Below are 27,854 nucleotides of genomic sequence, written 5' to 3' on the forward strand. Positions count from 1 at the left end.
TTGAGATTCACAAAATTCTTTAATCAAAATTGGTTAAAGTTTTACATTGACACTTTAGATTAACTACAGTAAATCTGATTTTTAAATTAGGAGCAAACTAATATTACTGGCATATGTAGAATTCCAACAACGCAATAGATGATACATTCTGATACCTTTTTGCCTCTTAAAAGTACTTCATTTAAATTTAGTTTAACCAGTTTATTCAAGCTCCAAATTGTGGAAACATCTACAAATAAATTTGACATGCTTTAAGTATTTGAAAAATCCTGAAATATGTAAGTCAAAGTGTATAACCTAAAACATTGTATCTGTAAGTATTGCTTAAACTAGTGGACTAATATTATGTATGCTTCATACTTTAGCAGTAATTTCTCCTCATTCACTCTTGTACAACACTAAGTGCCTTTAAATTTTTTATTTTAGGGGGCATATTTACATGTTAACTTGAGTTTGTGTTCAAATTTTGTCTTTTGAAAATTGTTAATTACTTAAATCTGGAACACTTCATATCAGACTACTTTGTTCCATAAGGTAGCACTCTGTTGTCATTAAGTGCTTCCAGTCTACCTACTGAATGGATCAGGTAATTTACTGACAAGCATTCCATAATATTTGACTGTTCCCAGTAACCACCATTAGCTTTCTAGTTGCTTTCTTACAGGGTAATTAATAACCCTATTTATCCTATCCAGCTTTATTTATAAAGCTATGCCCAACTACTACAAAAAAAGAAACACGTGATTTTTGCCTGTTAAAAAAGTTACTACTTCCCAAATTGCCATCTGGGTTACCCAACTGCTTAAAAATAAAAAAATAAAGGCATCAAAACTTAGATTGTTTCAAAGCAGGAAAACCTGGCAAATGGCGTTCAAAAGATTAATTTCTATAAAAGGGGGTGAATGAGTATTCTTATACAGAAGTAACGTTTTATCTACTATAAAAATGCTTAACTTCTACAAAAACCACAAACAGTGAAAAGACAATTCAGTAAATACAAGATTTGTAAAAACTATGCACAAAAAAATACCACGGTATTTAGGGACATGGGAAGGGTTTATACAGGTGGCAGTTAAAAAAAGTAACTCTCAACCACCATTTAACTACACATACAATAATCAAAAAATATACTACAACTATTAACTCTTAAAAAATAAAAGCAGTTTCTCCTAAATGGATCTTTCTCCCCCAAAGACAACACACTTTTACTGTGTATATAGCGGTTAATACTGCACAAATACAATCAGCAAGAATGTTTACTTTTAAAACGAAGATATAAAGGGAATGTTTCCCCTTAAAACTAAGTTTATTAAACATCAAACCTATGCTTATAAAAATTATTTAAAACTTTCAGCAGTAAAATTTTTAAATGAAAAAATGCGACAATTCTCTTCAAAATTAGTTTTCTACTGTTGAGTCCTTTGGAATTTTTTCAGTCTCCCTCTCTTCAATGGATGTTCTAGAAATGGGGGGAAAACAAAGATCAGTGAATACTCCTAAGAATCACAAGAGAACACCAACATTTTTAACTTTTTTAAAAAAAAACCACAGACACTGGCATTCAATTATCAAAGCTAGTTTTGCCCTTGTTGTTTTTGAGGAAAAGATTCTGTGGAAGAAAATATAGCTCACAAAAGTTGGTCTCTTTCACAGTAAAAAACTCAACTACATTTTGAGCAATAAATAGCCACAACAAAAAAAAGAATACATGATAAACAATCCTCACTTTTTCTTCATGCTGGTTTCATGCCTATCTTTACTTTCCTCATTGCTTTCTCCATTGTGCTGTGGCTGGGTACTATCTTGAGCATCAGATCCACCATTCAATGTTTTTGAACCTTTTGAAATAAAATACCTTAAAGTTACATTATCATAATTCAATCATTAGATTATTCTTAATAGCCTATACTTATTTCTTGCCCACCAAAATTGCTTTCTACAGGTATATTCTCCAAGTAGTCCCCTGTAGCCAAACTAAACCCTCCCAACCCCGCCCCTTTTTTGGTTGCTGCACAAATCAAAGAGACTAAGAAACAGCTGTGTTAATAGGGGACAATACTATTAACAAACCTCCATCCTACAAGTATCCCATTAAATCATTTTAAGTAGTAACCTGTAACCTCAGTTAATCCACTTTTTCCTCGTCTCTAATTTAGCTTTACTGAACAGTTAAGTATCAGTTATGTGCAGCAGAGATTATAAGGAATAACTACATACCTGTTTGTTCCTTTTCTAGCTTTTTACTTGGACCTTTCTTTCCCTGTTCTTTTGTTTTATTGGCTTCCTCATGTTGTCTTTGTTCAGCAAGTGATTTATTCAGCACTTGTGTAATAACAGAATCTCCTTCACCAACTAAAAACATGTTCTTAAACTTGTTGTATAGCATGGTAGACTTTTCCATAATAACCTGACTAACTTTAAAACGCCTTATCTGGAAAGGACAAAGAAATGTTAGTAATTGCATTGATCTATTGTTCAAAATATAATTAATAGCTAAACTCAAGGAAAAAAAGGCCAACTTCTTACTTTCTTTAAGGTTGTAATCATCTCTGTGTGTTTCTGTGCTTGTTGCATGGTGACCTGAAGTGATGCAAGCTCATCAAGGGCCTCAATACATCTGTTTACATCCTTTTTTAACAAGAGAAAAGTTTTAGCATTGAGTTTCTCCCTGAACATGGAAAATTTCAGTTAATCTGTTATCTGACTAAATCAAGTCATTTTAAGCTAGCCTTCAAACAGGAAATGTTCATACTATGTAAACTTACAAGATTATCAATTTTGAGGGAGTTTTTAATTTCTGCATGTATCCTTTGAAGTCGGGAATCCATTGATGTTTCTATTAAATATTTAGAAAATAAGGTGAATGAACATCTGAACTTTCATCAAAATCTACCTAATCTAAAAAGATTTAAAAGTTAGGAATTAGTCTTAATAACGGAAAGGAAATCAGTTCTCATAGTTGGCTTTGGTCTTGTAGCAAAAATCTTCTGAAATCTCTCCAAATTAACCCATAAATAAATCACAAAAACTATTTGCCAATCACATTGAAAATGAGTAGTGTCTGCTTCCACTAAGAAGCAGCTTATAATGTTAGCTTCTGTGATTGTGTCCAACTTTGAGTTAAGAGCCAGGGAATATGTAAGATTCACAAATCCCCCATAAAGCACACAAAGCATAACAAAAGGTTTTGCACGTCTTCAGGTAATACATATCTTATAAATAATAAGCATTATTATGAGGCTACTAACCTCGTTTCTTCTCCACTTTCTTAACTTCTGGCTTCTTGCTTTCATCCTTATTCTGCCTATCAAATGTTAACAGAAATATTTTACAACTTTGTAACACACACACACCCCAGAGGTTTTTAAACTTTAAATAAAAACCTATTTTCAGGAAATCGACCATCAAATCTTCCATTTTCTACCAAATCTGTATTCATAATATTTAATATTCTTGAGATGAGATTACTCATATCTAATGTATTCTAATCAGATAAAATTTATATGAAGGGAAAATTCTCCGTAATTTGATATAACAATTATACAAAATTGGAAAAATCAACTGAATATTGATGTTTAGTTGCTCAGTTTTACATGTATATTTCACTAAAAATCCAGTACCTTGAAATTCAGTCAATATTATAAGCCAATTAAAATACACAAGAACAAAGAGATATCTATAAACAGCTTTTAAAAATATCTTTATTTTAAAATGTACTTGAACATTATCATTATACAAATCTATCTTTATCTCAGGATAAAGCACAACTGCTAACAAACTAAAAAATTTCAACAGAAAAGAAACATTCAGGGGTACTAAAGCTGGTTATGTCAGTTCAATACCTAAGTTCTCCTTAATGTGTAGTGTAATATACCCTAAGAAAAACTGTGACAATTTTAATTCAACAAAATAGTAAAACCCATTAAGCAAGTTCTCGACTTTTTTTAATTAGCAATCTGGAACAAAATTCTTCCATCCAGTCATCTGAGTGTCTTAAGATCTTCATCTCCTGTGCTCCACTTGCATTCTCTTTGTAGAAACTGGATTAATGGTTTGAGCCCCCAAATTTTTTTTACTGTAGATTACAAGCTGTTTGGCTGGGAATACAATACAATAAACTTTATTTTGCAGAATGCATTAAAATTTCCTCCCCATCTGAAATGCTTTACAACAGAAACAAGAAGCTATTTATAAAATTATTTCATGATTTTAAAAAAAAAGCCACATGAGAATTAAGACACTGTTATTGAGAGAACATTTAAAAAAGCCAAAATGATAGTGAGAAAATTTGCTTTTGCTAAATGGGACTAAGGGGCTATTTTAGAAATAGGAAAGAAATAGGAAAGGAATAGAAAAAACTCCTGAGAAATAAATATACACCATTTCCATTAATGGTAAATTTCTATAGTGAAGATTTAACTTCAATACCATAACTGTTGGAGGATTATTTCAATTATTACTGTTAGAATCCCACTGTGAATGAATTACTGAGCTCAAAAGATTTCCAATAGCCCAAGTGCCAATAGGATGGTGAGAGATAGTGAAAACAAGATGCTCCTATTGCACTATACATTATAGTCAAACAAAAGTTGATAGGTCAATAATTCATTGAATCCTATCTCCCTATTTTGAATAGGCACAAACAGTGAAGAAAAAGAAAGGAGTATATGGAGGAGGAAAATTCCTACTAGCAAAAGTTTAAAATATAACACTTACGGTTCAGCTTCCATTTGCTCTTCTTGCTTGCGTTTTCTGTCTGCTGCTTCTTTTTCATGTTGACCTTTTATTATATTTCTTCTATGAGCAGTCTGAAAATTTCTTCCTCCTTTTCTCTTCTGTTTAATTTTGAAAATTAAAATGAAATATTTCAAGTTACTATAATAATTTGTCTCCACCATCTTAAACACAAATAAAACTATGAATAGTCATATATTTTTAAGTATAATTATATATAAATGTTCACATGTCCCTTTATTACCAATCGTTAGAAACAAGTATGATGATAAAACCATCTAGGAAAATTTTGGTTTGGACTAATAGTTACATATAAAGTAAAAATTCACCCCAAAATGATAGATTTGATGACAAGACATTATTGCAACTAATGCTGTCCATATCAGAAAAGTCTATTTTAAAAAGTCTTCCCTTCCATTTGCAAAATTATTCAAGTATTTTTGTAATGGTAGACAATAAGTTTGCAAACTAGGCCAGTGAATATTGATGAATAGTGTGCTGGACTCCTGGTGGAAAATACTTTTTCATCTATAAAGTGGAATCATCAAATAATTTCCATTAATTAGAAATTCAATTCACCAACTACCACTGGCCTATAACAAATCTGAAAGGCTCTCAATTTTTATTTTAGTAGCATTTAAAATCTTTCCCCTCAATAGATCTAGTTCTTCAGACAAAGTCTGGATAAGTCTTTTCTCCCAAAGAGTCAATTTTTTAAAACTACTGGATCTCTTCTCATTGGTAGGGAATTACCTCGTGTACAGGTGTACACACGTGTACTCCCCTCATCCCCCCTGCAACCCAACATTTAGAAAAAAGCTTTTTTTTTGACCCCTGTTCTAAATCTACTATGGGTATCAGTAAACCCTCAAACCCAAATGTAGAAGATGGACACAGTTAAATATATTATAGCTGCCCCTACAAATAGTTTTAAAAACAAAAAAAAATTAGTGTAACAATCACAAGTTTCAAATGAGAACAAGTAAAACAAGTTTGCTTCAACATTCAGTTGAAGAAGGAAGGGCAGTTAGGAGGCAAATATTTTTTTTTTAAAAGTCTACCTTTTCACCTTCTTGATCTTCACCTTCCTCTTCTGAATCAGAGGTTGATGCAAAACCAGCTTTTGTTGTAGCTTTCCTTTTTGGCTCAACTTCCTTCTTCCCTTCCTTTTTGTCTGGCTCTTTCCTTGGTTTATCTTCTTCCTTCTGGACCTCTTCCTCTTTTTTTAACTGCTTCTTCGGTTGTTTCTCCTCTTGACCTTTTTTTTTACTTTTATCCTCTTCAGTAACACTGTATTAATATTACAAAATTAGCTGCTGCAAAGTCAGTGTTAACAATCATCTTGATCACCTAACCTTTCTAAGCATCTTTTTCAATGGGCTCTTCCACTCAAAAATGCAGTTTTCCTTGCATTCAAGTCCAAGTAAAAGAGTGAACTGCTTGGGGAAAAGTCAAACTGGAGTTTTAGCTTCTTAGGATCTACAGTTAAACTGCTACCAAGCAGTCAGGTGGCAAATAAATTACATTCAGATTGTCATACAAATAATAGCGCTAAATGAATTTGTGAGCTGAAGTGTACCATGCCCAACAAATTACAAAAGACAAGACTGATAATTAGGTAGTATTAATATTTGCAAAAATAAAATTTATATAACAACTTCTGTAGTACCAAAGGGATGGCTAGATGGGAGTCAGGAGTACCTGAGTTCAAATCCAACCTCAGACACCTAGCTGTGTGATGTTGGGCAAGTCACTTAATCCCACTGCCTTAAATTTTTTTAGGTATCAAATGTGTTTTAGATTCTGCATTTGAAAATAAAAAATTGTAGTATCTGCCCAACCACATTGGGCCAACCCAATTTGTTTGAAATTAGGTTCCAGTATCTTATTTATGATTCAGAAGCATTTAGATATTGCTACCAAAACCTGAATAACAAAGATATATATATATATATATATCGTTATATATACACATACACATACACACACACATACCCCAACCAAATAAGGTAACTCCAAACTTCATTTCTATTGTCTAATTACATTATTCTACTTATGTGTATATTTTAGTTTATGAATACATAACATAATAATTACATCTTCATACGTTAGTCAGATTTTGGCAGAATTTGCTCTAACGTTTAATTTCAAGGTACAATATAAAACTTTTTTTTAAAAAATCTTTGTCCTGCATAACTTGTGGTTAGCTACCTACATAACAAAGTGAGAAAGACTTCATATATACATAATTAACTGATTTGACTTTAAATTCTTAAGTTGAAACTAGAATATAAAGAAATGGACTATTAAATTCCTACTCTGAAATGTGTAAGATCAAAGAATTGGAGAAACAATACTCATTAATTTTTCCATAATATTCTATATATTTTCTATAGTTGAGCAATAATGTATATGATCTACTCAAATACTAAAAATAGGAACTTAACATTACTGATTTTAATTTGATCTCAATTTATAATACACTATATGGTTAAATTGATATTTTTGGACTATTCTAATATAATTCAGTAGATTTCCTATTATGCCAATATTGAAAATTTTTTTAAAGAAAATGAACACCTAGGTAACACAATATATGGAACATCACAGTCAGGAAGATCTGGGTTTAAATGAAGCCTTAGATAATTATTAGTTTCTTGACCCTGGAGTAGAATAAAAGTAATGATAACAGCATCTATTTTACAGGTTTGTTATAGGGATCTGATAAGCACAGAATCTGTTGCATTGTAGGTGCTATACAAATAAAGCTAGTTTTTTGTTTTACTTACTTTTTTTATGTAAAAACTTTCCTGCTCAATATTTTTTTAAAAAAATCTACCAGAAATAACACTATGCTTTTTGTATTTTATTCATACTATGCTTCTGCATTCCAAAGTTTAATACTTACGACTTCAGTAAGTACCTAAGGTCAAATTTGGATCAAGGCCTAAGAGTATAATAATACATAACAAATTGAAAGCACAACAGATTTTCAAAATTGCTTTCAGCAATTGTTATTCTTCCCCAAAGCACAAGATTTTAGAACAGTGAATATCTGGATTAGATGTTCAAGGGAATTTTGTTAGCTATTTAATTTCTCAAGATAACAATCACTTGTGAGAACGAGAAGAAACTAAAAAACAAGTATATTCAATTTCTAAAAAATATATATTACATCAATAATGTTCAAAATAAACTCACTTGTCATTGTCTGAAGGACAAGGCGGTTTCACCATTTTGGGCCTCCCTCTTGGTTTTGGAACTTTTACTTCTGTAGCTAACATTCACATAAAAAGACTAGGTTAGCTCAAGATCATAAGTTTTAATTCTTTCTTATTTTTTAACTCTTCTAAATGAAAAAGCACAATGCTGTAGTTGGTTGTTTTAGTCATTATGGAATATTATTGGAGGATAGTCAAAAAGAATTATTTCCTTATAATTTGTCCTAACAAAAGGAGACTTTTGAACAATGTAAGCAAATAATTTTTTAAATAAGAATTTCTACTTTACTACTTCTATTAGGACCATTAGTTTTTCATAGGCACTAAAATTTAATGCCTTCTGGAGATGAAACGTATGAAAGTGAAACTAAAAAAAACCTTAAGTGGCTATTGTATCATTTTTCTCTTTCAGGTAAAAGATTTAAAAATTATGCAAGTACCGCATCAAAAATTGAAGGGGGAAAAAAAAGAAAGATGTTAAAGGATTTTTTTTTTAAACGAAGAGGGCGAGGACCTTTACAAGTGAGTAGACAATATTTTGCTTAGTAACAGTGATGTAAATTCTTACTCAATTTGGATCTTCACATTTCTGATCAGTATTTTTATGCCAATTACATATGTATTCTATCAAGCTTTAGCTAAGCAACAATGTCTACCTGGTCCAATATTTAGGAATGATTACCAATCTCTAGAACATGTACTTTGTGTGTGTGTGTGTGTGTGTGTGTGTGTGTATGTATGTACAATATACACACACACTTTATCCTTGTAGTAATATATGTAGATCATTTTTATTTGAATCAAATGTTGAAATTTACTTAATTTTGGTAGTTTAAGTATTCTCACCATATTTCTTTTATATTTTTATATATTATATATACTTTCATATATTTTTATATACTACACACATTAGGCTACTTGATGTTATTTGTTCTTCATTCTCAAAGGAGACTGTAACAAAAGTGATGCCATGACAAGCTCATGAATTGAATGAAGGCAAAACATCATTTAATGTTAACAAGAACTATGTTTTAGTAATTTTCAAGTGGCTTGTTTATTAATATTACAATTATTTCATTTATAGTAAAAAGGTTAATATTACCAAGGATTATAATGAAACAGCTTCAAAAGTAAATTGAGGGACGGTTAGGTGGCGCAGTGAATAAGCACTGGCCCTGGAGTCAGGAGTACCTGGGTTCAAATTCGGCCTCAGACACTTACTAATTACCTAGCTGTGTGGCCTTGGGCAAGCCACTTAACCCCATTTGCCTTGCAAAACAAGACTACATTTGGAAGTTCCATAGTTTCATCAATTACCAGATACAGAATGAAACTTATTTCTAATTACCCTCACTATCCCCTCATTATTTTTACTAATTAAGAATAATGTTTTTTTTTTCATGTTTAAAATGCTTTTAACTATAGCTCTACCAACGGGATTCAGGTAGTGAACACAAACAAGGCTGTCAAGTATTAACTAAACCTACCTGATGGTCTTCCTCTTTTAGGACTCACTTTTGGAGAAACTGATGTTGCTGTTGTTGCTGCAGTCACTATTCCTACCTCCTCGGTTTCTACTTGCTTCTCTGCCTGGATCACAAAAGATTAGCAGAGTTGGATTTTATTCCCCAAAAGAAGGCTTAAAAAGCTTAGGCCATAAGTATGATATACACAAAATATAAAGTATTTCTTCTTATGTTGCTTATAGTAATTTAAATATAACTATGGCTTGGCTTCTGCACAAATTTTTATACCCTATTGTGAGATAGCAGTATAGTAGATCTGCTTTAACCAAAATATTACACAAACATCTTGGTTTTCATCGGTTTTTGGAGAATTACAGTATACATAATCAAGGTTCCCTTTAAAGAAGCAAAGACCCTTAATTTTTATGGAGAAATATTCAACCAAATATTCAAAGCAAAAAGACAAACTTTTTAAAGGCTACTAAAATAGACCTTTATGAACTTGATTAATATAGGGAAAGAATAAATCTGTTGGTAAGCAATCTGTCACCTAATTAGTTATATCCAAGATAAAAGATCTAAATTCTTCTAAACCGTGTTTAATACAGTTGGATTTGGAAACAAATGACATCTGAAAAAGGATCTATGGCTTCTAACCTTTTCCTTGTAAGAACCTGGTTAGATTTTCTGTGATTAATAACTGATAAGAGCCTCCAATACAAAGTGGGGCAGATAAGAGTAGGGAAAGGAGGTATGAATTCACTAGACACTTGCTTTCATTTCAGTCCAGTCAACAAAGTAATATTCCACTGATATAACAGTGAAATGAATGTATAGAGTTAAATGAAATGTTGAAAAGTGTTTTACATGCAATCATGGTAAAAGAATAAATTTTAAAAAAATTTTTAAAAGAAAATGTTAGGATAATAATAGTTACCTGAAAATGATCCTTTCACAATAAAAACAAAATTCAAAAATTCCTAGCCTCTTTAAAAATCCTTTAAAGCTTCTGAAGAACTAAGTCAAGTTATTAAGTTCTAAGACTATCATTATACAGCCTTTTACAGCCATTTTCTCAAATATAAAAAAGCTAATTCATCAGTTCCTCCCCTAAATGTTAAATTAGGCAGCCTTAACAGAGTAATATTTTGTATTGCTATAGACTATGCCTCAAAATAAGTTTTGTCACAATACTATGTTATTGGAGGTATGGGCATAAAGGTTTATCAAGCAGAAGATTGCTAATGCAGTCTTACCCTTTATACACATAAACACACACACACACACACACACACACACACTCTCTCTCTCTCCTTTCACCTCCAAAAAAAGCTATCCTGTATTTTTGAATATAGCATGCCAAAAAGAAATGGCAATAACCGATTATATTTTGAAACATCAGAAATACAGAACTTTTGATATAGGAGAGCCAACCATTCCAAAGCTTTAAAAAGTTTCAGTTTACGAAGTAAATTTCTCAGAAAGTTAGACTAATATCACTAAGAAAAACTGGTTATAAAATCTCCAACTAAAGAGTCCTCTTCCCTGTAGATTAATTCTATCCCCAGAACTTCATTCCCATTTTTAAAGGCCAGTTAATCTGTTCTTTGTATACAAAGTAGCAATAAGGTTATCAAAGGCTTATCAAGTTTGAGAACTCAAATCAAGCATCTCTGTTAAGGAATTTTTTCAGGAATGCTTTATCTAAGTAGTTCAGAACAACTTCTAGCCTTCTCATGATTGTTAAACCACAACTTTCTTATGATCTAATAAAATAACGTCAAAATGAAAGCATCATTTTATGGTATGGTAATAGTATTTAAAGTGCTTTTATAACCTTTATTATGTTTGAACTTTAAGTCTATAAAATGTCTACATTGTGCCATGTGTTTTTTATATGTAATTTCAATGGTATAGAGGACACAGCTGGGGAAACTGCTTCAACTTTGTTAAGTTTTGGTCAACTGTATCCACTGTCACATTGTCTCCATGGATTAGTTAAAAAAAAAAGCAATCCTACTTAAAATTCTTTAAAAATTTCATTCGTGTTTAGCAGGAAAAAGAAAGCTCATAATAGCACGGGTGTACGCAAGAAAGAATTTTTAATAGCACGGGTGTACGCAAGAAAGAATTTTAAGTTTTTCTAGCAGCGAACTTTGACTACTGTCATGTCTGGTTGGTATATGTATATATCACTTGGGATATGTCTGAGATCTAAGGTGATTCTTTGGATTGCTCTTTTTAGAAAAAATTAGAATTGAACTGAAAAATGTTTCAAAAGATTCGGGTATCTGGCCAACATCTGTGAAGATACATCATAAACTGCACTTCCCACGCTGTTTTACAGAAGCCATAATGTGCAGGATTATAAAATATAAATGTGTAAATATATAAATGTAAATCCATGTATTTTGATGTTACTAATACAAAACTGGACCAAAAGAAACTTGTGTAATCTCCTTTTAGCTGATTTCACTGATATTGAAAATTTTATCACTGAAAAGAAAATTCATACTCCTGGCATCAAAATAGTATATTAGAACACAAGATGTGCTCTTTACTTTTTGAATGCTATTGCAAAAATATTATGACAGTTACTTTATTGCTTCATTATAGGCTCCCCAAGATTGTGTCCAATTCCACTGAGTTCCCCCCTTTGAAATATAATGAATGTAGGTGAGTACTTGAATATTCATTTAATCAATTGATTCCAACATTCACATTTGGATTTTCTTTTATTCTCAGCACATTTAACAAATCAGACATCAAAAAAATTCACAAATGCACAAAATTACTTTTGGTTTCACAGAGTATAGTGAAAATTAAGCCATTTCTTCTTATGAACCAAGTTGTTGATTTAGTTCAACCTGCTAACATATAACTATGAAACTAGAAAGCATTAAAATAGAAATCTGACTGCACAAATGGCTTGATTAATTGTAATAAAGCCATAAATCTTGAGAAAGGTGATTGTAACCATATGGATCATAAAAATCTTCACATACATTATAGGGTTCACAGAAACAGATGTGATATAATTAGTTCTAAAATTATAAAAAGCTGTTCAAATACCTCCGATTACTTTAAGTACAGCCAGCTGTCAAATATCCATGTACTAGGAGGCAGAAACAACTTGGATAACTGAAATTCAAAGATGATCCCAAAATGTCATTTCAGGCAGTGTCTAAAATACAACAACATTCTATTTTCTAAGTGGACACCCTAAAACAGTTGAATGGACTGAAAAACAAGTGATAAAACTGTTAGGTTTTACCTCCTTTCCCTACCCTGTCCACTGTGAGTTGGAGGTACAAAGAATAGCCAAAAAATTGAGCAGGAGAAATGAATCTGGATAATATGAGACTACACAACTGGCCCCTGCAAAATCAAGTTTGAAGGAAAAGTTAGAAGCTGAATCCAAAACTGAAATTAAATCAATGTTCCCTCCCAATATTATTTAAAAATCTACTCCATCCTTTCATCCATCCAATGATATTACCTTTCTCTTTCTTCCTCTTCTAGCAGCCTTAGGAGTGGTTATGTCCATTGTTTTAGTCACATCCTAAAAAAGAATCATTAAGTAAAAGATTCATTAAGTAAAATTGAGACCTGGTAAGTGTTTTTAAACTTTCTAAATTGCAAACATTAAAACCTTTACAATTATTATGTAAACCAGCACCCAAAATTTTAATTTTAAGTGCTTGGATAGTAGATAGTAGAAATTTAAAATTTCCATCTAATGTCATATTTTTTGCTTACTAATTCTTGTATTATTTCAGGTTATAAAATTTTCACCCTCATGTATCTCAAATGGCCAGAGGTGATGAAAATTTAAAATAATCATCCCCTAATTTCTTTTCTTTCAAAGACAATTTTATAAATGACATTTTTGTAAATTAAATCACTCTTAAAGTGACAGCTCAGCAAAATCATACTCACCACCCTCCATTACTGTTGCCTGAGTCTCAATTTTTTCAATGTGAAAAAATGAGAGTGGATTTAAAACTTTTTAAGGTTTCTTTCCTGCTCTAAATTTAGCATATTTAGAAATCTGACTTTTTTATTAATGTATTTTTACATTCTATTATATAATTGAAATCAACTTTTTGATTTTTAACAGGTAACTGTTTTGGCACAGGATGATTTGATTTAAAAAAATTAGTTGTATTCACTTTTTTACAGTTACTAAAATATTCATCAATAAAATTATTCAATTTCTGTTAATTTCACTTAATTTCTCAATATCACATCTATTTTGTAAGATGTGATTCAACTCTAGTTGATTTCCAAAAAGGACAGAGGGTTCCCATTAGTGCAACATAAACATCAAATATTCAAGTTATAGTGATGTAGTGGACAACTAAATACTCTCTCTCTAAATACACACACACACACACACACACACACAAATATACTCTCTCTCAAAATCCTTATAACACTTTTGACTGAAGAATCATAATTAAAACCATCCTCAAGTAGAATGGATAATCTGAGAAGGTGCTGGGCATGTTGGGGGTAGTCTTTTACAAATATAGGTTGGGCTGGTTAGCTTCTGAAGGTCTTTCCAATGTCAAAATCTTCCTTAAGCACTACTGTCTATTGCAAACATTACTTTGCTACCATCAAATTCTCAAAAACAAATTAAAAAAAAAAGACTTGTTAGACATACTTCATTACTGGCTTTTTCTTCGTGATCAGTGTCGTCTTTTGAAGCACTAATTTCTTTTTCTTCAGTCTCAACATCAGAAGACGCATTTGACTGTTTCGTAGATGCCTGTAATAAATTGAAGTGTTTCATTGTACAAAATGAATTTCTCCTTGGTTTTCATTCAGGTTTGGCAATTACATTAATTTCCAGTATACATCAAGCAATTAATTCACACACATTTTGATCTCTATTTCCTTGATAGAGGCTAAGGGTTATTGCACCTTCAATTTTATTAACTTTTATTTCTTCAAACTTTATTACATACAATATGATTTTTTTTTGTGTGGTAGAGGTGGATTAGACAAAATAACCCAATCCTCACATTCTAAACAAGACAGAGGTTAGTAGTTATACAAGATTGCATTTAAGAGCAAAAAGTGTGCCACCTTAAAGACCTTCTAAGATGTGTAAACCTAATAAATTATTTATTGTTTATTGTAAACCTCCATAAACGGCTAGAAAGGACAACTTTCTTTAGAGTCGACCAGGAGGTGGACATAATGAGGTAACACTAGGAGATGAACTTGTAATAAGTTTAGGATTTTGAGAAGGTATTGAAGCTTTTAACAATTAGGCAAAGTCTCACTACATTAAACACAAAGGCAAAATCCTAATTCCTTATACCAAAATATTTAGGTCAAAAGCAAACATCAGTTCTGCATAAAAGCAGCAAAGACAATCAATTCAGAAATTATAAGAAAACTCCACAATATACTTAAAATTAGGAAATTTAAGTTGCCTAAAAGTTTAAATGTGCTCAATAAATCATAAACTGCATAACCCACAGATTTCCCTGGGATGGATAAAATATTCTAATAAAACTAAATTTTAAAGTAACCATTACTTACCTGTTGACTAGAAAACTTCACTTTGGGGTTATTGTCTATTTCCCATAATCCTTCATTAAAGCCTTTTCTTTTATTAGGCTTGCCATATTTATCTTTATTTTCTGAGTAAGGAAATATATCCTTTGGTCCCAAAAAAGCACTGTGAAATATGAACAAGAGATGTCACATTTTATGTAAATGACTACTATTTGACTAAAAATGAATAACTGCTGACTTTAATTATACTTAATTCCTACAGTCTAACTATATAGTTAGTTAAATTAATTCTCTATGACTTGTTCATCCTAGTCTGAATTACTGAAATTTTTCTACAATCATTGCATTTGTTTACTGAAGTGTTTAAATCTTCCTCTTAAATCTCTTCCCATACAACAAAGAACTAAATCCTGGGAAGATTCAAGTTTTATTATTTCATTCATTTGTCATTTGGAACTTCATTACTTCTGCTAAAATGTCACATTAAGATAAAAAAAAATACAGCAGATACATGGGACTTACTAAATGACCACTCAAAAAAACCAGTTCTAATGCCCAAAATTCTTTCAAACGCATAGTTCACTTTAGCCAGTGTAATCAAGAAAATACTTTACAAGCATGTTCACATATTTCATCAGAAAAATCAACTTTTAAATTTAGATAACCATATCAGATTTTAAATATTAAAACAAAATTAAGATACGATCCTATGAAATCAAAGACTAAAATTTTAAAAATCTCAATTCTGTCTGACATAAAAATTCTTTCCTTTACAATAAACAGTTATCAAAGTACCAGATCCCACAAGATTAGAAAACTCACAATCATAAAGAAGATTGCTGGTCTGTATCAGTGCAGACATGTTACCTACTATGCATTTTTAAGTAATCTTTTTATTTCATTAGTAGTGCTTTTATGAGGGACAAATATAAATATCACAATTGAAAACTTTACTGTTCTTTTCTTCCTTACACACAATTATTACACAATACTAGTTTACAAAAAAGGGTATGTTTGGCAGAATATTAAATATTAAACGGATAGGCTAAAGTCTACCCTTCAAAGTACAACAATGCTTTCCTATATACATATATATATATATATATATATATATATATATACACATATATATATATTTAGGTTTCTGCAAGGCAAATGGGGTTGTGGCTTACCCAAGGCCACTCAGCTAGGTAATCATTAAGTGTGAGACTGAATTTGAACTCGGGTACTTGCTAATTCCATCAGTGCAACAATCGGACAATTTGGGGCTGTCTGCAATGGAGAATACCATCTGTATCCAGATAAAGAGCAGTGGAATTTGAACAAAGTTCAAGGACTATTCCCTTTAATTTAGGGGAAAAAAAACAGATCTTATTGTCTGACCTTGTTAACTCTTAGACTTCTTGTCTCTTCCTTAAGGATATGATTTCTCTCCCATCACACTCAATTTGGATCAATGTACAACATGGAAACAAAGTAAAGACTGACAGACTGCTTTCCGGGGGGGGGGGGGGGTTGTAAAACTCAAAAATTTTTCAATAAAAATAAATTAAGATCCCTTAAGCATTGCTTTATCAAAACTATTTCTTTTAATTGATTTTGAAAAGATTGTGGCATTCTTAAAAGTAATTTTATAATTACAACTTATTCCATAGTATTTTTACAAAAGGAAAACAATTAAAATATATTTTAGTATGAAATTTCATCTGAATAGATAGAAATATAGTTCTAATAACTGAACAAGACAATAATTGGTGTGATAGCATAGAAAGCAGGTACGGATTTGGTGTCAGGAATCTGAGTTGAGTATTGTCACTTACTACACCTTTGTGTGACCTTGAGAAAAATTATTTCTTTTATGCTTTAGCTTCCTCAATTATAAAATTAGAGGTTTAAACCAGATGGTTTCTGAGTTCAAGTTCTAAACCTAACCTATGTTATATGCCTAAAATCATAGAATACTGCCCCCAGTATTATTGTTGTTACATATGAACAGGGTTAAAATTCTAAATTTCAGCAAAACAGGGGCGGCTAGGTGGCACAGTGGATAAAGCACCAGCTTTGTAGTCAGGAGCGCCCCAATTCAAATCCCACCTCAGACACCTAGCTGTGTGGCCTTGGGCAAGCCACTTGACCCCATTTGCCTTGTAAATAAAAAACCCTAAAAAATAATTTCAGCAAAACAGAAAAGGCCCACATCATCAGTTTACATAATGTGATTTGTTCCAACTAGTCTGAAAAATAAGCAGTAACTGGTTCTATCCTCCAATTCATTTCTTTGAGTACTGGACATGTCCTATATACACACATCAAAATACTCAAAGCAGCATTTTCTGGGCTAGAAAATGTAAAGACAGTTTATGGCCACAGACCAGGAAATAGATGAACAAACTTCAGATATGTAAATGTGGTTTATTATTGTGCTTTAAGAAGTGAATGAGGAATTTTAAAAAAACAAGGTTAGGCCTGTATGAGGTGATATAGAGGGGGAGAGAACAATCCGGAGAATACAGACATTGAAATGAATAACCACTTATTACGTCTACAATAACAGCAGCTGAATTCAGATTAATTACAAAGAGCAATCATGGTTGCAGGAAACAATGGATGTAATACATCCTTCCCTCTTGGGAAAGGAGTTTGGGCAAAGAACACAGTGTAAATATACAGTGTAATACTTATCTGTCAATTATGCTTAACTGTCCTTTATTACAAAGCAGAGTTTAATGACATGTTAAAACAGGGTAGAGACCAACATTTTAATATGCCAAAAAAAAAATAAACCCCAATCTGCGCATTTGAGAATTGGAACCCATAGGTTCTAGAGTCATTCATTCAAATTCTAGAAAAAGGTCCCCAGCATACTGAGCACAAATCTGCCTACTATGGCATATTTTCTGGAGGATATGACTAAGTAGCAGAGAATAAGCAGCTTTGGATGGGTTGCACCCTGGAGTTGTAATATCAATCAAATTATTGGATTGGTTTATCTTCTCAGTAGCGAAAATTTGGGACTGACTCCCTCTGTTTTTGGTATTACCAGCTCCCACAAGAGATAAAAACATGACCGTAACTTTCTAATTTAGAGAGATTTGTGATCAATTTGTGAACATCTTAAAACACAATTCTGTTCCATTTTTTGGGAACCTCTATGAACTACTGAAGTATTCAAAAACTATTACTCAAATATTGATTACTTACAACAATGCACTTTCACTAATAAGGGCAGCTAAGTGGTGCAGTGGATAGAGTACTGGCCTTGAAGTCAAGAGGACTGGAGTTCAAATCCAACCTCAGACATTTACTAGCTATGTGACCTTGGGCGAGTCACTTGACCCTTACTGCCCAGCCATCAGGGCCATCTCCAGTTGTCCTGATTCATAGCTGGCCACTGGATCTTAGATGACTGGAGGAGAAAGTGAGGCTCATGACTTAACACAGCTCCCCTTCACTCCAATTCATATGCTTGTCATGGCATCATTTCTCCTGATGCCTTAATCTTCAATAATGAAGGACAAAAAAACCCCCAATCTTTTATTTTCCTTAATTCTATATAAGCAATTATTTCTTCATTCTGTTAAAATAATATTGCATGAATTCTCCAACGAACACAAATTGCTATAGTAATAAAGATATAATGGGGGGGTAGCTAGGTGGCACAGTGGATAAAGCACCAGCCCTGGAGTCAGGAATACCTGGGTTCAAATCCGCTCTCAGGCACTTAAAAATTACCTAGCTTTGTGGCCTTGGGGCAAGCCACTTAACCCCATTTGCCTTGCAAAACTACTTAAATTAATAATTTCAGGATAAAGCTACACTATCAGGGAAACATTCAAGCCAAAAAGAATAAAGTTGAATCCTATTGCACTTTAGTGAGAACTAAAACTGGATACTTTTTGGGGCATGTACCCTTCCCTTTGACATACTGGTGAAGCCTTATAGACCTCTTTTCAAAATGAATAAAATTTTTAAAAAGGATTACAAATAAAATTACACTGAAAAATGAAGTTCAATTTTTTCATTTAGTTTTTGCTAAGGAGTGGAGTTAAGTGATTTGCCAAACCAGTGCTTCTAGGTGCCCCAAGAACCATTGTTATCATCAAAATCAAACACTAACACCCACCCCAACCCTGCTCTACCCCTAATCATCGAATGAAATATAAAGCCCTCAACAGTTCTGGTAGTCAATCACTTTGAAGAACACTGCTAATTCATGTAACTGAATGTTGACAATGGAATGGTGAATTGTTCTTTACCACACTTGAATTAAAGGGATTGGAGGGGGGCAGTCAGGGATTGTTAAGGAGCTACCTTATAATTCTGTTAATTCAAAAAAACAAAAAAGCCAATATTCACAGGTGGAAGTAAGCAATACAATTGGAGCATTCTGTAATGTATTTTAAAAAAAACATTTTATTTATAGATTTTTTTCAAGGCAATGGGGTTAAGTGGCTTGCCCAATGTATTTCTGATGTGCTTCTAAAGAAGTTGAGAGACATGAAATTGCCTCAACTTTTTTCTTTTTGTACACCTAAATAAACAAGTTCTTATGTGCAAGGTAAACTTCATTATTGAACCACAGCTTGACAAATTCACAACTAGAATTCCTTAAATCCCGAGATGGGAAAAACATTGAGATTCTTACAGCATTCTGAAATGTAGCACCTTTACAAATCAGCTTTGATTTCCTATGTCTATGATACCAGAAAGTACATTTTATGACTACTTTTATCAAAATTATAAAGTAATTGACCCTTAATTTTTAAAAAGCTCAAAAAATAATCAGATTTTTTTTTGAAAAGTGCACATACAGGAAATGTTACCAAAGTATTCTCTTTAGACCAGTAAATTGTTATCAGAAATAAACCAAGGGGGGGCAGCTAGGTGGCGTAGTGGATAAAGCACCAGCCTTGGAGTCAGGAGTACCTGGGTTCAAATCTGGTCTCAGACACATAATAATTACCTAACTGTGTGGCCTTGGGCAAGCCACTTAACCCCATTTGCCTTGCAAAAAAACCTAAAAAAAAAAGGAAAAAATAAATAAACCAAGGAGGCGGCTAGGTGGCACAGTGTATAGACCACCGGCCCAGGAGTCAGGAATACCTGGGTTCAAATACGGTCTCAGACACATAATAATTACCTAGCTGTGTGGCTTGGGCAAGCCACTTAACCCCATTTGCCTTGCAAAAAACCTAAAAAAAAAAAAGCCAAAAAACCCAAGATTCTTCATACATTACTAATACATATAAATGTTACATATGATTGTACATGTAGAACCTATATCAGATTATCTGCTGTATCATGGGGAGAGGGGAGGGAAGGAGGGAGGTAGAAAAACTACTCAAAAGCCTACTGAGAACTATCTTTGAATGTAAATGAAAAAGTAAAATAACCTTAAAAATTGAAACAAGAGTTAAAAATTGAAACAAGAACTACAGTTACAAGAATAAAAAAGCTAGAATTTATATCCAACAACAGGGAAATGATCAATAAGCATTTATTAAACACCCAGTGAGGCAAACACTAACTGTTGGAGACAATACAAAGAAAATAATCCCTAGTAACAAAAAGTGTGCAGTTTAATGAGCTTACACTTTAATCAGGTACATTACAATAATCAAGTATCACTATGGCATTAAGAAAACGGGATTGATCCTCTCAAAATAATACAGATATCAAAAAAATGAATTTCTTAAGAAAAATGTTAGCATGAGGAAAAAAATCTCAATGAGGATCATAAAAGAACTGTCTACACAATTATGATTCTTAACGTTGAAATAAATTTAAATGTAAATATAGGGCAGCTAGGTGGTGCAGTGGGATAGAGCACAGGCCCTGGAGTCAGGAGAACCTGTTGCCTAGCTGTGTGACCTTGGGCAAGTCACTCTTAACTCTCATTGCCTTAAATAAAAATTTTTACAAAGTAAAAATTTTACTATGTTTTGTGGCAGTGAACCTCAAATTACTGAATTTGTGACAGAACTAGTGAACATGAATAAACACTAAATATTGCCAAATTTATCTAACACAATGGAATTGCTTGTGATTAGAATTCTTAGGGGGAATAAGAGTCAGTAGATATTGTAGACAAAAGGAAGAATTAAAGACATTCACCAACTGCCAAATAGACCATAAAGTGGGACCACAAATTGGTTAAATTAATTTTAATAAAATTTTATTTTAGAATTAAGGCTTACTATTCCTTTCTTACTGGGATAATCAAATTAGCCATGAGAGTTCAGTTCAGTGTCAGTGTACTTGCCATATGAGCAAATCAAATGATCTCTCTTAAACTATTGCTATCATCAAAATCAAAAAATTGCCCCCCCATCAAAAAAACCCTCAATCATCCTGGCAGTCAACACTTGGAAAACCACTGCTGGGGGCGGCTAGGTGGCACAGTGGATAAAGCACAAGCCCTGGAGTCAGGAGTACCTAGGTTCAAATCCAAGTCTAAGACACTTAATAAGTGGCCTTGGGCAAGCCACTTAACCCCATTTGCCTTGCAAAAACCTAAGAAACAAACAAAAACACCCCACAGTTATCAACCTAACTGAAAAATAACAATGGAAAGGTCAATGGTTCTTTATAGCCAAGTTAACTGGTAGTATGCTCTTGTAATAATGCCACGAAAAAAATTCCCTGGTCATCCTCAGATATAATACCTATAACTCTAAATACCTAAATATAACAATTTCTTCTACAGGACTACAAATTCATTTAGATCAGGTGGACTTCAAAAGTTTTTTCCTGTTTTATTTCTTTCTTAAGCTAGGAAATCACTTCTAAAACTCCCAATCATTAAGGCAATTAATTTGTTCACTTTCCTTTATACTGATTCTTCCAAGAATAAAATCACTTATGAACAAAACAGAAAACCAAATAGCTAAAAAGATAGGTAATCCATACCCAAAAATGTTTCTTCCTAAAATAAGGAGGCATTTATTTATGCCATGTTAAGATTGCCAAAATAATAAATACTAGAAATAGAAAATGCTTTAAAAAAAAAAAGGCTACTAGGATCTTTAACTTTTTCAAGTCTTATCCCAAAGATGATATATATCAGAATGACATAATAATCTGGCCTTGGTCAAGAAGACCTTGGTTCATGTTTCATCTCTGAAACATTATGTAACTGTTCAGAATTCTTTAACCTCTCAGTGACCAGAGTAAAACACTATGTATTATATAATCATTGCAGAGCCTACATTTGTAAAGAATTTCTCCAATAGGAACTATCCATGTTGTGGAAATCACAAGTCCAGACCCCAAATAAAATTACAGAAGTACTTATTTAGTTCTTACAACTAGATGTTGAATTTGAAAGGAGTCATCTTATAAGTCCATCTAGCTCAAGTCCTTCATTCTGAATCAGTTACTTTAAAAATGTATAGTCCATCAAAGTGAACTGACTTGAACTAGAGATGACAAAGTCAGAATTCAAAATCTGAACCCTTTGACTTCTCATACAATACTTTTTTACACTAATGCAACTAGTTCTAAAACTGAAGTAAACTATGGGACACATTTTTAGGTCTCTATACATTTTTTGATGTATAGACAAAAATTAAGACAACAGGACAGAACTGAAGATAAATAGTACTAAACTTTCAAAGATTTACCATACCTGATTGTATTACAACTACTTCTAAATATGATCACCTTTACTGATAAAAATCTCAATTCACTTTGGAATACAACTGAAAAATTTATCTTCTGAGATCTATCTCCATACAACAAAGACCATAAAGAGAGTCAAATTTAACTGATGACAATTCAGAGGAACAATGAACAGAATTATAAATGTTTTGAGAGTGACAATTGTTTTTATATCTTTATTCCCAAACTATGTTCAAGCTTTACCTATTTGCATTTCAAAAATATATCTAAATATCAGCTACTTAAGTACATGGCATGATGAATTATATTCTGGTTAAAATTCCTGAAAAAATTCTATTAACAGGCTCATGAAAATACACAATTGTAAAATTAATAACTTTTGTTTTTCTCCTCCACTCTTTAAGCAAACACATCTGAATAAATTTCCTTTTAACTTTTCATTTTACTTTTTTCCCTAAGATCCAGAAACTCATTATGATTCTTAATTGATACTTAATGAAAGGAACACTTTTGTGGTGGTTGTTTTGTGACCCTAAGAGTCAAAGGATAAAGATAGTCAAAAGATTAGCTAGCCCAACATCGAGACATTCCAATAACCTTCAGGGAAACTAGAGCATTAAATCAGAGTAGGTAATTTGCAGAACAAATTTAAAGAGCTGGGCAAAATGTGATTTGACTTGACACATCAACTATTTAAACCAAATTCAATCTGCCGAAAGTTTACTTTAGATGTACCAAATGCTATCACTTGGTATACTTGTATATTTTGAACACACTTTCCTGTCATTTAAATTTTTTTAACCTCTCTCAGTATTGTAAAATGATTGCTCAAGTATTTTCTGATAGTACTTTTCATTTGGAAAAATGTTCTAAATAAAGAATTACAAATAATCAGGCATAAAAAAAATCTAAGTAATCCTAACTGTTAATCCTAATGTGTATTACTGTTTCATAGAGGTAAGATTAAAAACAACAAATAGTTGAAATGTTATTAATAGCCCCTAGTCCAAGTCCCAAGTGTAAAAAGCCCAATAGTTACTATGGCAGCAAGAACAATGGAAAAGGGCCAACAACATTAGATGGTAGGGCTCTTAGAAAGGGACAGCAAAATGCAATGATCCAAGTAAAGTAGAAGCATTCCACAATGTTCCTAGGTCATTCACCTGAACAACCACAGACATGCTGGCTAGTCCAACTGAAGGTTGAAAGCCCTTCTTCCCCATCCCACTTTGCAATATATACAGAGGGACTAAGTCTCTGAGTTTTACAGCACAGAAAAAATTACCAAACTAGTTGGAAAAACAATCATGTGATCATGAAACACAAGAGAAATTCTACTTCTCTCTGGCAAAGTTAGCTATTAAATCAAAACTAAAGACTATCACTCTCACCTGATATGCACAATATTTTTAAACTTGTAATCAACAGAATCATAGGGAAAATCTGAAATGTTTCCACCATTCAACAGTAAATTTTTATTGTTTTATACTGATTATATATTTCCTCCTTAGTTGTCTATTTCAGTCTTGCTAAGTAATTGTTCAAATTTTAATCTACAGAACTTACGTCTCATGAGTTCCAAAAAAGAAAATGGGTAGTTTATTTGTAGGTGGCTTTACAGCTCCATCAGGAACTTCATCTACCTAAAAGAAAAAAGATTTAAGAAAATCACACTCTTTACATTTTAACCTGTGTTAGCATGAGATCATTCAGAAAAGATCAACAACTGGAACAAAGCCATACAATACATATATTTCTCACTACTATTTGTGACAAAAAATAAAACTTAAAAAAAGCATCAAAAATACTAAAAACAAACTCCTAAAGTGTTATTACTAAATTCTGTGTGTGTGTATATATATATATATATGCATTGACATATGACACTATTAAAAAAATATCCCCATACACATACCCATCCAAATTTACTTACAATGCACAAACAGTTCTTTTTGAAATAGATATGAAAAAGTCTTAAATGTACCCTTGGTGAACAAAGATATGCCTTCTGGTTAAGAGTTAGCACAGAGTTAACCAGTGAGATCATACTGGGGTTTGGTTGTTTTTTGTTTTTATTTTGGATTTTGGAAAATACAGACTCAAAAAACCTTCTGATTAAGCAAAAAAAGAGCCAAACTATAATTATATAATAAATGATTCAAAAAGAAGGAGGACCTGAGTTCAAACTCAGCCTCAGACACTTAACAATTACCTTCTGTGTGAGCTTGGGGAAATCACTTAACCCCATTACCTCGCAAAAACCAAAAACAAAAAGGATTCACAATACTTCAAAGTAGGCAAGGTGGTATAGATAATAAACAGCCTTAGATACAGGAATTAGAAACAATTACACATAAAGGTTATGAGACCTCAAGTAAATTATTTCATCTCAGTGCCTTAGGCTACTTGTTAAGATTATGAGTTATCTGGGACTTGTGGTTCTGTAGAGGGAGTATGAAATCAATGAAATCTCAGGTCTAGGTTAAAAACCAATACCCCCCCCCATACACATACACATACACACACACACACACACACACACACACACACACACACACACACACAGAAAGGGTCCTCTTAACAATCTCAAAAGGATCCACAAACTGCACATGGTATCTATAAACATGTACCAAGTTCTATGCTATGTGCATCAAGGTTCAGAAACCTTGCAACAACTTTAACCAATTCATAATCATTTATAATTTACAATCTGTAAGAGGTGCTAAAGAGTCAGATATCACTCCTGGAATACACCTTTAATTGAAAGAGATTAAAAATTGTATAAGAAATCAAAAATTGATTTAGCAGAAACTATTATCCTGATCTTACTGGCTTCCAGTTGATTTGGATGTTGTGTGTGTGCATGCGCTGCCTATCGATGCTTTGTAACAGCATTTTTGTCTTCCAAAATAGGTACAGAACTAGGATAGAAACTATTTTTTGGGTGTGCATAGAGCTGGAATTTGAATCAGGAAGACCCAAGTTCAAATCCTGCTTCTAAGATTAGCAACTATGTGACTGAGAGCAAGCAATCTTACCTTAACAGCTGTGGATAAAATACTGAACTTAGGAGTTAAAAGAAAAAAGACCTAACTTCAAATACTGTCTCAAACACCAGCTGAGCAAGTTATTTATGCTCTGCGTGCCCCATTTCCTCACCTGGCATAGTGAGATCAAATGATATAATACATCCTTAAAGAACTTTACAAACATTAAAGTGCTTCATAAATGGTACTATTATTGAAGGCTATGTAAAAAAATCCAAGCTACCAGATAAGAGAAATAACTTAAAGGAATCAATCACTCTTCATAACAAAGTACTTTTTCAATTGAAAAGTGCAAAGGGCTCTTATGTCAGTCATTAAGCACTATGTTCTGGGCAGTGTTAAACACTGGAGATACCAAGAAAGGTTCAAAACTTTGTCCCTGGTTTCCAGGTATTCATATTCCAATTAAGAGTCAACATGCAACTATATTCACAGAAAATATAGTTCACAGCATAAGTGTAGCTCATTTCAAGAAAAAAAAACACTTCAATAAATACTCCCGGAGAAAAAGAAAAAATCCTCTAAGTATAGTCTTTTTAATATCTTTTTGTTCAACAGATAAATAACTTTTAGCATCATGCCTTTGACAGCTGTGTGATCTGCAGGTAATTCTGAGTCTAAAACTGTAGATTTGCTTTGGAATGTGTTCTTACCATAAATGATTTTACAAGTCTGGATGGACCCCCCCCCCTTCCTTCGTCCTTCACAAATATATAAAATTGGTTGTGAACTCTATTACTTTCACAATGGGAGGTTGTCTAGCATTTTTTCATTCAAAATTATGTTAAAATAGGAAGCATTTTTTAAAAACCCATCTTTCAGCAGCTTGCTAAAATAAAAATCAGCTGTAGAAATAAACAAAATAGACGTTTTTATGAACTTCATTCCACCGAGAAGCTTAAAAACATCACTTTTCTGTTCAAGACTATTGCTACAAAATCAAAAAAAGTCTAATGGAAAGCCCGATGTATTAAAGTGGTGTGAGCACTTGGGGTTTGGGGAAGGGCATGAAAAACCCATCCAATTTGTTTTGAAAACTAAATATCCTTAGGCAAAGAAAAATCGTTTCCTTTATTCAAAGTTTACAGTACTAAGTGTCTGGTACAAGTATGTTTTCTGTAAAATTTCCAGAACTGAATATAATGTGGGAAAAGTGTGACATTAAAGCATAGCATAAGAAAAAGCTAAGCATCTTGGGGAGTGAGCTAAGCAATCCTCTTATTTTTGGATGCTCCTCACTAAAGAGAGGAAAAAAAAGACGGAATATGCAGTTTCTAGAGGGAAAAGCCATGTAAATCCAGCGCCCCGCGTGCGCAGGCACAAAAGCTGGAGCGGGCAGAAGGGGCAGGCTGGCACGGGCGCGCGGCCCTCCCCGGCCCGGCGGGCGGGCACTTACGCGGGCGGGCCAGTGGGGGTAACCTTTCATCTTGGCGAAGATCAGGTCTCCCGGCTTGAAGTCGCGAGTCATGTCGGGGCCGCGGAGGTGGGGGGTCCCGGCCCCGGCCACAGGCGGCGGTGACGAGGCGCGGCGAGGGCGGGGAGCGTCGGGCTGGGCCTCCGGATGCGCCTGCGAGGGGACGGAAAGAGCGGTTACGAGGGGGCGCCGCGGGGGGCCGCCCGCTCCCTCCCCGCCCCCCGCCCCCGGGGCCCCACCTCCGGGCCGCGGGGGCCGGGCCGGGCCCGGGGAGCGGCGGCGGCGGGAAACGGGCGAAGGCGGAGCCCGCGATGGCCGCCCGCCGCCTCCGGCTCCCCGCACCCGCGGCCGGGCCTCCGCACACGGCCGCGCCGCCGCCGCCCTCACCTGCCCGGGCCTCGCGCCGCCGCTGCGGTTACCGCCTCCTCGGCGTCGGCTCCCACGCGGGGGGAAGCTGCGCCACCAGCTGCCGCAGCCCGCGCCTGCTCCCTCGGCCCCCGAGACGCAACTGCCGTCGCGGCTCCCGCGCGCTGCTCGCTCCGCGCTCGCGGGCGCCCGGGCCGGACCAAGTCCGCGCGCGGAGGAGGGGGGTGGCGCGGCAGGCCGGGCCGGGCCGGGGGGCGCGGAGCGCCAACGCCCTCCTCGGAAGCGAAAGCTCTGGTGCCGAGAGCGGCGGCGGGGGCGCGAGGTCGGGCCCGGCCGGCTGCGCTCGCGGGGGGGCGGAGGGGGCGCGGACGGCCAGAACGGCCCCCCCTGCGGGGCCCCGCGGAATGGGCGAGTCCGGCGCCGCCTCCCCTCCCCCCGGCTGCAGGCTTTCTGC

At 34.2% G+C, this 27,854-nt stretch overlaps 1 protein-coding gene across 3 annotated transcripts; it reads right to left on the reverse strand.

Moving 5' to 3' along the window:
- PSIP1 (PC4 and SRSF1 interacting protein 1) lies at positions 1–27,545 on the reverse strand. 3 transcript variants are annotated; one of them, XM_074197544.1, is made up of 16 exons: positions 27,422–27,545; positions 27,017–27,187; positions 24,140–24,216; positions 14,978–15,116; positions 14,091–14,195; positions 12,921–12,983; positions 9,443–9,545; positions 7,936–8,011; positions 5,796–6,024; positions 4,717–4,835; positions 3,249–3,304; positions 2,766–2,836; positions 2,527–2,628; positions 2,218–2,431; positions 1,727–1,838; positions 1–1,459 (listed from the first exon to the last, which is right to left on the reverse strand). In XM_074197544.1, the coding sequence occupies exons 2-16, from the start codon at positions 27,086–27,088 to the stop codon at positions 1,399–1,401; spliced, it is 1,599 nt and encodes a 532-aa protein (XP_074053645.1). In that variant the 5' UTR covers positions 27,089–27,187; positions 27,422–27,545; the 3' UTR covers positions 1–1,398. The 3 variants fall into 3 exon arrangements, with proteins under 3 accessions (XP_074053645.1, XP_074053646.1, XP_074053647.1); XM_074197545.1 differs by lacking the exon at positions 27,422–27,545 and adding an exon at positions 27,274–27,348; XM_074197546.1 differs by lacking the exons at positions 1–1,459; positions 1,727–1,838; positions 2,218–2,431; ... (1 more) ...; positions 2,766–2,836; positions 3,249–3,304 and adding an exon at positions 3,682–4,097.
- Between the last annotated feature and the right edge of the window lie 309 nt (positions 27,546–27,854).

This window comes from Macrotis lagotis, chromosome 8, assembly GCF_037893015.1.
Source record: "Macrotis lagotis isolate mMagLag1 chromosome 8, bilby.v1.9.chrom.fasta, whole genome shotgun sequence".
Taxonomy (NCBI): Eukaryota; Metazoa; Chordata; class Mammalia; order Peramelemorphia; family Peramelidae; genus Macrotis; species Macrotis lagotis.